Raw genomic sequence first — 11231 nt, 5'->3', positions numbered from 1 at the left:
AGAGATATTATGTATTGCTATTTAGTGTACAATACAAGCAAAAGAAGCTGGCACAACTGAATCTGCCGTTATAAAGATCACTTTTGTGAGCCACCTGGCTCATTTATTAAAGAGGTACATTTACAGATAGATTCTGTTCTCTTACACTGAGAGCGCTCCAATTCAGCCAACTGGCTTACACTGGCACAACTATAAGTAGCCTTTGGTCCATTAAGCATTAAAATTGAGCGCTTTTCCATGGATTATTTTTCATCTCTTGTGCATGTTCCAAATAATTTTTTTAAAGTGATAAAGATTAAATTGCTGTTATTTCCACAATTTAAATTGATGACAGTAGCTGTCATCCTGTTGTCATGAACAAGTATTTCTCACACTGCAGCCTGGAAAGGGCAGGGTGGGGATGTGGAATGCGCCACCACACCTGTTATTTTTTTTAGCTTAACATCAGTAATATTGATGTTTTTCAATTATTTTCTTACTGAATTTCATCTTAGATAAATGGAGGCTCCACCACTGGGTTAAACACACAAACATATGTATATCTCTATATATCTTAATCTCCAAGGTACAGCTAACAGATCACTAAGATCTCTGCAATTCATGATGTGCAGAAAACAAAGATTTTTTTTTTTAGGTCTATCATTGAAGTCCAACTGTTCAAGGGGTCAGTTGCCTCTCCTTTCTTCCACATTCATATTAAAACTCCTTCTCAAAGAATAAGGGCTTACTTCAAAAAGATAACACCAAATCAAATTAGAACTAAAACTGCTGATTCTGTGTGTTTCCCTAGATTTCCTTAGCAGCACAAGGGTTTTGGTGGTGGATAATTAGGCTGAGAGCAGAAGTGTATTCTTATCTACACTGATCTGCACAAATACTATACTAATTATTGGAGTCTCTTTTATAATTGTGAGGAATGACACAGCCACAGTAGAGCTAAGAATGTTCTAAACTCAGATCTGTCAAATTTGTCCTTCAAACAAATTAATGCCATGTCTATCCTGAGGACCTCCATGTATTTATTGCCTCTATGTGCTGTTCAAAAACTACTGGACACAGTGACTGCAAAAACTTTTGGAAAATGTATTTACAACCTACATAAAAATGTATCCATTGATTTCCTTCAAAATATCCTTACTGTGCTATTGTTGCACAGATGGCTGTAAACAACAGAAGGCTACAAAACACTGGTGCTGTGGGCTAAGTCAGGTTTTACAATCAACGTGGCATTTACTCTTCTCATAACTTACAACCTGATATCTTCCTATATGAGGATTAAAAAGTTATTTCAGTAAACAATAACAAAATTTTTTTAGCGGAACAACACTTGTGCCAGCAGCCAAAACTGGTTAATATTGCTCAAAATCATGTATTTTAGGAATATAAATATTTATACCTACAAATTAGATTGGCTTTTCAATTTGAAGCAGATTTTTTTAAAAAAATTATTTACAGAGAGCTCTTTAAAATAATGAAATTTAATAATAGAAATGAATAGTCTAGAATATATTAGTGCTTTAAAACTTAGGTTAGTAATAATAGTTCAACAGTTTTTCCATAGCACTGAAGGAGGAGACTGCAATTACTTACAAGTATCTCTAGAGTACTGCTAACAGTACAGATTAAATTGGCTGTTGCATGCCTGTTCTTGTATCATTCTTGAATAAGCGTTGTTGAAGTCTTTGTTACTTAGCCAACTGACCAGTGCAGAAAGCCAGCAATTATTCTGGCAAAACTAAATACAACCATATCATAAAAGCCAAGTCCAGAATGAGATAACTTTAAGCAATGGCATTCCATAGAATGCTGGATTAATTTTCTCATCAAATTTCTAAACCTAAGTACTATCTGTACCTTATCTTGAGAGAACCCTATAACCTACTAAATTCAGCATAGCTAATTATAATGGGAAGAGTTCAGAATTTTGTAAGTTTCCCCTCAAATGCAGAATTAGTAATTTCAAATAGTTTTCACAAATCAAGTCTATGCAAATCTCTTCTCACTCCTTTCCTCTTGGCCCCATCAAAAAATCCAGCCATATTTGATGACAGGGGCTTTTCTCAGAGATCCACAAATTATCTGGTAATATAGAGCTGGAGAATTTTTTGTTTGAAATAGCAATTAACACAGTCTCAATGGGCTTCCCACCTCCTGAGCACTAGAGTGTAGACAAAACCAGGGACAATATATTCCTCTGCAGAAAAATATAACTCCTACATCCTCACAACAAAAAGAAAAATAAAACCACACACACAATCCCCCCCCCCCCCCAAAAAAAACCACCAAAAATAAAATTTAAAAAACCACCAAAACATTTTTTCCAGTTGGTCTTCTGTAACCTTTCCATGTGGAGAGTTTTTTTCCAGATCACAAACGCTACTATAACACAGGGGATCAGTGTTATTCCCCATGCCTCCACACAGGTTGCCCATAGTCATGGTAACTGTGGGCCTGCCAAAATCACATGGCAACCTTGTTTATTCTTTCTCATCTGTTTGCTTTCTACATTTCAAATATCTTCACTTGAGGAAGTTCACATTGAGTAAAAAACCTCTATGTCAACATAAACTCTTTGCCCCTTCTGTATTTCAGGAGATTTAGGAAGAAACCTCCCTGCATTTTCTCTCCCAGTATCTTCTAGACAGGTTTTAATTGTCAACAGCTTCAGACTGCTGCCAGAAAAGTTCTGGAACATTCTGAGACTGCTTTGGAGAAGGGATAATTAACCAGCAGCTAAAAAGTCAAAACTGCTTTCTTTGTCAATAATGATATTGGTCTTCTCTTTTATAGTTCTTTTACAGGAACATCACGATTTTGACATTTAATTGACAGAAACAGCACTATATGGAGAAAACATTAAAAATTACACATACCTAGAGCATCTTATGTAATCCTGTGGGAAATTTGTTTGCCTGACAGGACTGCATGATATGGAAATGTTCCCACCACTCCAAGAGTTGTGCTGTGTCCAAGTCAAACACACACCACAGAAACAGTGAAACCTTGCTTCCTTTAGATTGACATGTTGAAACTGAGCCTAACACGATTGATTTCAGGCTGCAGCTTATGCCTCTGCAGGAACGTCAGCCCAATCCCCCTGCCTGGCTGCTTGTTTCCATAAATGAACAATTTAGATGAGATCTATACCTCATGGTCAGATTTGCTGACTGATAAGCACACACGCTGAAAGAGCAAGTGCACAAATCTTAGGTGTTTTTTTTAAATAAGATTATGTATTTTCAACACATTCACTATACTCAGAAGTTTGACAGAGCCAGTAGACTCATTCCTATGTTGGCACTGCTTACAAAATGTATAGGTACTACAAGAATGACAATAAAACTCTATGGATTACTTCTACTCTTCACTCAGATTGTGCTGTTATAGACTACACAAAGCACTTTGTTAACATCCACCTGTAACACATACACACGTGAAACATGGAAATGAGAATACAGGTCTACAGTTAAGATTTGTAGTTAGTTTTTCACCACTTACAAGAACTTCCTAAAAATGCGCTTCCTCTCTATAGTTTGCTATTCTGTATTTTTTACTGCATTCTATTATTCTTGCTTTTCTTCATCATAATCACTCTGAAAATATTGCTGTATTTTCTTATTAAAACTTTACCTTTTTTACCACTACACTGAATTTGACATGTTGTTTTGCCATTTGCAGGCCATGCTCCCGAGATAGCCCTAGACATCCATAGGTCCTTTTCAAAAGGCATTTACACCCGTTGCTGCAGACAGGAGCATAGGTTGTGGTTTTAAGGCAGACATCAGTGGGTGGGGAACAAGATGTCAGTGAGGCATGACTTGCAAGGAAACATAACTTGTATCAGGCCTAATAAGAGTAGGACAGAACAGGGTGTACAAGCTCTTCACAGTAGAAGGCCTAACAGACCACAGAACTTGGTTGCTTTCTGTACTTGTGTCAGGTGGTTTACTGAAAGTTCTCACCCACAGCTGTGCCTTACTGTATCATTTAAATCTAGACTACCACAAGATGTTCCACTGCTCAACAGGCACTGCCCTCCCACTACTGCCGTTTGCCAGACTTAAACAGAAGTTTGTGACATGTTGATTCCTCTGGTTTACCCTCCTAAGTTTAGGAAGGACTCATTCAAAAATTAATTTGGAAAAATCAATAAGGGCAAAAAATAAATAAAGAAAAATAAATAAAGGCAAACAGTTCAAGGGCAAAAAGTTTCAAAATAAAAATCCATGTTGTCATCTTATTGCACAGGTTCCATACTGTTGTCTCCTATTGCAAAAGTTTCATACCTTCTTGATGTTTTCTCATGGGCAGCTCTTCAGAGTACTAACTCTTCTTCACAAAGCAGCCAACTGACTCCATTTCCTTTCTCAACCAGCCATCCCACTCATTTATAGCACTCCTTCTCATTGGTTACAGCTGAGGCCTGTTAAAGTCAGGCCTTTTCCTAAATCTTTGATAATTGGCCCAGCTGTAACTCCTCAGGGGTAAGATTACTTTCTGCACTATCTTTATTTTCTTATATTCTATCCCCCTACAAATCCACATTTCAGATTACTGAAATCTAACTCATGAACTTGAAAAAGCAGCTGGGATTTATCAAGTTTCTCCTAATGGGAAATGTGAAGCCATCCTTTTTTAACATGTATGTTCACTTAAATCAGTCCATAATAATCTCTAAGATCTATTGTTGGATTCCACACTTGATGCTTGTAGATCATTATTTCTGTCTACAACCAGAGTCCATAAGCTCAATTCTGGCAAATAAGAGCTGGCTAAAAAGCACCACTGGAGGTAATACAGTAAAACTTGCAGGACTTGATCAGTTTCAGGCCAGAGGCAAGTTTGGTAATTGCAGATTTGCTGTATCCACTAAAAGACTGTCTCTCTCTCGTGCACCCACATCTGTGCCTATGCTAGAGAACATCACAGAGATATGAATGAAGAGGTGATTCTGATGTTCTTTACTTAATTCTTATTTAAGAATAATGTTTTTAGTTCCTGTGTTCAAGGCTTTCTTTGCTTGCACATACAAAGAAAACATTAGTTCTTGTAAATGAAACTGTCAACATGTGTAACAGCAGTGAATATTATGAAATCACAGATGTTTGTTCCTGTGACAACCACCCTGAAAAATTAGATACATAGGGCCAGACTCTTCATGACCCCAGTAACCTGGAAACTGTGATTATCCCTCTCCCCAGTAGGAGCTTGTCCTCAGCCCTTGCTAAAATGTTATAACATTGTGGCAAATTTCTTTAAAAGAAAAGAGGCTTAGTAGACACTCACAGCTTTGTAATATGCTGCTGGGTTTTGGTTGCAATTGTAACACTGCTTCTTCGGCAGATCTTTCCTGAAACTGATTTCACACAGAAATCCTATATTAGGATTTTTATGTTTGGGGTTTTTTAGACATTTTTATACCACTAGCAAAGTAGGATTCATAGATTTAAATCTACACTAAAACACAAATAAGATTGAAAATACCCTAGAATTTAGAAAAGTGTGTTAAACTACATTCAGCTCTGCTATCTTAGACAGTACTTACACCAAAAAATCCTATAAAAGAAATATTTTTTTACTGCCTCTTAAAATGATCCATTGTATATTTTTACAGCCAATTCCTTATCCTTCTAATATGGCAGTAAAAAGCTAAACCACGATTGACTTCTGGCACAAGCATTTCAGTGGTGAAGAAATAAAGTACCCCTTGTAACTAACATAAAGTGTTCTGAACTGAAAACTCAGCGAACACTATGACTTTAAAACATGATCATTTACTTCTAACTTTTAGAGGCCCAAGAGTGTGACAGTGCTTGATTCTTCCAAGGTTTTAGGGCTTTTCTAAATACTCGTGATGGAAAACTTTTTTCCAGAATCAAAGGTACAAAATGTAAACAGATACAATGAATTCACCTTAATCTGCTGAACAGAAACAGTTTCTTTGTGAGAAGTACAAACCACTTGTGATAAAGTGTGGAGTACTGATACTGAGAGCAAACTATGGCAATGTAAACATTAACATTAGCTGTTCTGCTAATTTCTTCTCAAGTATCTAGCTAATGTATTGCTCCACTGGTGCTGAAAGTAGGAGTAGGTTCTCATTTAGTCATCTGTTCCCAAATTATAGTTGTACTGCCCGTACTCCAGAGAGGAAAGAAAGGAGCACTTACATCATCTCTCTGGAACCAGACTAGCTACTGCCTACTTCATCTTATGGTGTCTGTCATTCCTAGACAGCATCCCTTTGAGACCTTTTCAGCAATGCAAAAATCTGTGACACACTGGCCCCTTAAGGACACATGTAATGGAAAATTTGAATTACTTGAATTAATTTGTAAGTAAATAACAAAGGTCAATCTAAAAACTTTTAAGCTCTTTTAAAGCTTGTCTCCACACTCCAGTAAAGGGGTATTCTCCAAATGAAAGGGTGTAAGAACCTGAGTTAGCATCTGAATTGAAAATAAAATCCTAATTTCAGCAACCGTGCACATTAAACGAGTGCAACACTCAAGTTTTTCACAGAAATATGACTTTTTGCAATTCTGGAAATGAATTACAGATAAACATTTAACTGTTGGGAGCAAATGATTGATTTTGAGATGCCCCAACAGTGGGGCAGGGGGTCCTGTGGCCCGGCCCAACTCACCTGTGTAGCACTGGCCCCAGTCTGCTGGGTTATACTGGAGTGCACTGGGATATAGTGGGCCAGACTGGTTTGTACAGGTCTGGATTGGGTTGGACAGATTGGACCAGGCTTAGACTGGGTTTATAGGGAGATATGCTGGGACATACCTGGTTGGTTCAGTCTGGAGGAGAGTGAGGGGAGACCTCATTGTGGTCTTCAACATCCTCACAAAGAGGAGCGGAGGGGCAGATATCGCTCTCTTCATTCTGATGACCAGCGAAAGGACTCAAGGAAATGGCCTGAGGCTGAGTCAGGAGAGGTTTAAGTTGGATGTCAGGACAAGATTCTTCACCCAGAGGGTACCTCGGCTCTGGAACAGGTTCCTCAGTGAAGTGGTCACAGCACCAAGCCTGACTGACTTCCGTAAGTGTTTGGACAACACTCTTGGGCACGTGGTGCTACTCTTGGGAATGGCGCTGTGCAGCGCTGGGAGCTGGACTTGATGATCCTTGTGGAACCCTTCCAACTCAGGGTATTCTGTGATACTGGGCTAAACTGGTTGATACTGGCCTGGACTGGGTTATACTGGCATGGACAGCGATAAAGTAGGCTGGGCTCAGTTTAGGCTGGGATGAACGGGGAAGTATTGACCCGACTGGTGCATACGGGTCGGGTCGGGTCGGGCCGGGCCACACGGGTCCCACAGCCCCGCTCCGCGGCCGCCCCTCGCGCGCCCCTCGCGCGCCCCTCCTCACGCGGCCCTCCCGCCGCCGCGCGCACGCGCCCAGCAGGCCCCTCGCGCGCCGCCGCCACTTGTTTTGGAGGCGCGCGTGGTCCTCTGCGATTGGGCGCCGCCGCCCCGCCCCCGCCCCGGCCCGGCCCCGGGACCGCGAGGGGAACTACATCTCCCGGCGTACCGCGCGCCGGCGGCCCGGGAGCGGCGGGCGCTGGAGCGGGGTGGTGGCGGCGGCGGCAGTGGCGGCAGTGCCGCGGCTTCGCGAGAGGATCTCGGGCGCGCGCGGCGGTGCCGCGGGCAGGTCGCGGTGAGCGCGGCGCCCCCGCCCGACGGGTCCCGCCGCCCGCAGGAGCGGCCGCGCCGGGAGGAGACGCTGCCGCCGCCGACCCGCGGCGCGTCCCTCTCCTTCCTGTGCCGGCGGCAGCGGGGTGAGGGTTGCCCCTTCCTCCGTCAGTCGCGGCGGCGGCGGCAGCAGCGGCAGCAGCATGAGCGGCGGCAGTGGCGGGCGGAACGTGGCGGCGAGGGCACGGCCGGCGGCGCGGCTGCTGGCGGTGCTCGGCTGCGTGCTGACAGCGGAGGCCCAGGTAGGAACCGGCGGCTGGCGGGACGGTGCGGCGGGGCGGCACGGCAGGGAGCGTGGCCGGGCAGGGATGCCCGCCGGCTGTGGGCAGGGCTGCGGAGCTCTCCCGGAGGGGCAGCAGGGCAGAGGCGGGAGGTGAGGTCGCTTCGGGAGGTCGTAGGGGAGAGGGCAGCTCTGGGCCGTGTCATGGGTCGGGTCCCCGCGGAGAAATCGGGGAATCTCTTATTGGAGTCTGCAGCCCACGTCCTTCTCCTTCCACGCCCTGCGGCTGGCACTTGCCGGGATCCAGCCCGGGGTCGGTGCCGCCGGTCTGCTGGGAGAAGTTGGTTGGCCTGGGAACCACAGGTAGCATCAGTCAGCGGGATATGTCGGGGAGCTCCCGATTGGATCATGCCCGTGGCTTCAGGCAGAAAGTTCGGTCCCCTGATGAAGTCTGTGAGAAGCCATATGTTCCAATGGTGATGCCAATGCCAGGGCTTGGCTTGTGCTTAGGTTGTGTCTGTTTGCCCACATTACCGGCAAGGATGAGAACACGCAGTCCTTCCTTCTGTAAGCTGCGTTCCCAGCTTTAGGAGGACATGTGTCGGTAGTTAGGAGCTCGCTGTTCATCCACTGTGTGACCGTGACTGATATGATCGCTGGTGTCAAGTAGGAGAGGCTTTCAGCTGGGCCAGAGATGTTGGAGAGAGTTTATTGAGGAATACACCGTCCACGTGGAGCAAAGCTTGTCCTCTGGATTAATATTTCTCTTACATTTTCTAAATTTCCGAGTTGCATAATATGCTATACTGTATGTGGCCACCCAAGGTGGTGATGACAGTAGCATAGATAACTTTTATTGCAGGTTTTTTTGATGTAAGTTGAGGCTGTCTCTGATTAACATTATTTTAGTAACTATTTTAGCATAACTAAATGCTAATTGAAATGGAGTTCTTAAAGAAGCGCTGAATAAAGTGGCATGGGGATTTTTGTGGTGCTTGGCAGAGGGATTGGTTGTTGCTCTCTCATGAAATTGTCAGCATATTGAGTTCAGAGTTTGGCTTGTGCAGGGAACAATAAACTAACCAATACTTCTTGGAGTCATGTTACCTGAGGCTGTTCTCTCATTCTGCAGCCATGGCAAGCTGAAATGTCTGAGGAACAAAACAAGGTGTCCCAGATGGTCTTCTAAGTGTCGAAGCAATTAAAGTACAACAGCCTGATAACACTAATAAGGTTGTTTATATGAATAGATTGCTTATTAAATGCATTTATTCAGCCTTTTTTCCTTAATATTAAAGTGCTGACTGTGTTTTTCTTTCTAGATTTTATAAGGAGATGTTGATGCAGGTTGGACATTGACCTTTTCTTCTGAAAGGTTGATTTATCTTGGAGAAGATAAGTTAAAAATTTCACTTCTCCAGTATAGCTCTGATACCTGTTCAAGAACTAAACTAGGTTTGACAACACTTGGAAGTACTTTGATAAGCATATTGGAAAGGTAGAAAAAATAGCAGCTGCACCATTTCAGATGACTTCTTGAACACAAATGATAGTAGGCTAATGCTTTTACAGTTTATTTAGAGCTCAAAGTAATTAACAGATGAAAAGAAACCATGGTACTTGCCCACCATAATGAAAGTGTGATAACTTGGAGTACTTAGAGTTTGACTTTATATTTGTAGACTGAGTTAACTAGTGTAGTTCAATTAAAAAAAGGCGAAGTACCGATTGTGTGAATAACAAAGTAGGTCTTGCAATACGTAGTTTTAACTGTGTAGTACACTGTTCTTATTTTGGTATCTCCAATTTGAAAAAAACAAATTAATTGGAAGATCCAGATGCTGACAAAAATGAAACTATCTTCTACATGTTCTTGGAGTGTTACACTGTGAGTGAGAGCACTGAAGCCTGCACTTAGACTAATTAAAAAACCTCTGACTGGGGTACTTGAAGCCAGTGTTGCTGTTGCATCACTGTGCTGTGAACTGGCTCCACTGCTGTGCAGTATTAGTGTTTCATGCATGCTATTAAAGTATTTTATAATTTGTGGTTTGGTACAGATACAGCTTAGTTTAATTTTAGAGCATGCTTTCCAAGGAAACATTGATTTTTGTAATTTAATGTATACAGGAAGCTAACTGTTCCAGTTCTGGAAAAGTTAGGAGGAAAAAAAATGAAAAGTTAGTTTGCTTGCTCTAGTACTCTGAATTATTTTTTCTCTTCATAATTTCCTAGATCAGTTCTAGTTTTTGAGGATTCATTTCTGAAACTTCATTGATCTAGGTAAACTGTTCTGCATTTTCAAAGTTGTTTTTAGAATTGAGGTCTTAGTTAAATAAAATGGCTGCAGCTTTTTATTTTTCATTGAGGATTAGACCCTGAGTATAACTATTGCATTTACCTGGGACATTTTTCCCCTGAAAAAGCATTTTCCATAGATGGTAAAATTATTTTTGTAAGCAGTGGATAGCCTTACGAGCTGGTCATCAAAATAGTTTCCAGTTCTTTATCTTCTCAGTCCAAAAAAACTTCCATGTATTATCCTATTTATACAGTTCAGTAATATTTGAGCAAAATGACCAGTTATCTCTTTGCCTTTTTTGTATTATAATGCAATGTTATGCTGTTTGCTTTGTGGTATAGTGTTACCTGTAAGGGCTGCGCCTTTACAGATTTCTGCCTGTGTGTGATCAATAAGAAAATTTCAACTTTTAAATAAAATTATTATAGACTAAAGTGCATGGGAGTTTCCTCTCTGTAAGCATCATTAATAACAAGCTTTTTCTTCTGACTTTGAAGTTGGCAGTCATGTGGACTGTGAAAAACCTGTAATTACACATTGGCTCTTTGACAGTTGTTTGCCCAGGTTTGATTAACAAGGCAAGCATAACAGCAGGAAAAAAAAATTTGTTTAAAGTATTTTTCCTTAAATTAGCTTTACTTCATTGCCATGTCTGCTCTACAGAATTGTGACAGCCTATTTAGTGCCTCAGGAAAAGTAGGATCTACATAAGGTGAATTTTCCACTTAAGTGCTTTATTGCCATATCCTCACGTCTTTATTCTCACAGAGAGTTGGGGGAAATCCCTTTTCCAGGCCTCCTTTATGCTTTATAAAGGAGCATAAGCCTACAATTTGTTTTCTAGTGGCTCTTTTACATCAAGCTTGGTTATATAAGGGTATCTGTTCTGTAAAGTACAGGAGTGATTTATCATGCATAAAACAGATTAGATGATTTCATAATCTCATCTGTGTGAAATCTGTGGAAGAAAAAAAAAGGCATAAAATAGTTTTTGTCTCCTTTTCCA

General features: G+C 41.6%; 1 protein-coding gene across 1 annotated transcript in view; it reads left to right on the top strand.

The window, feature by feature from the left end:
• Positions 1-7696: 7696 nt before the first annotated feature.
• Positions 7697-11231, top strand: part of ERO1B (endoplasmic reticulum oxidoreductase 1 beta) — a 28965-nt gene continuing 25430 nt past the window's right edge. The window contains exon 1 of the mRNA XM_030945926.1: positions 7697-7945. Within this exon, the coding sequence (XP_030801786.1) occupies positions 7847-7945 (99 nt within the window). The 5' untranslated portion in view covers positions 7697-7846. The remainder of the gene's footprint in view (positions 7946-11231) is intronic.

Source organism: Camarhynchus parvulus, chromosome 3 (genome assembly GCF_901933205.1).
Source record: "Camarhynchus parvulus chromosome 3, STF_HiC, whole genome shotgun sequence".
NCBI lineage: Eukaryota > Metazoa > Chordata > Aves > Passeriformes > Thraupidae > Camarhynchus > Camarhynchus parvulus.
This window is presented reverse-complemented; position numbering and strand designations above follow the sequence as displayed.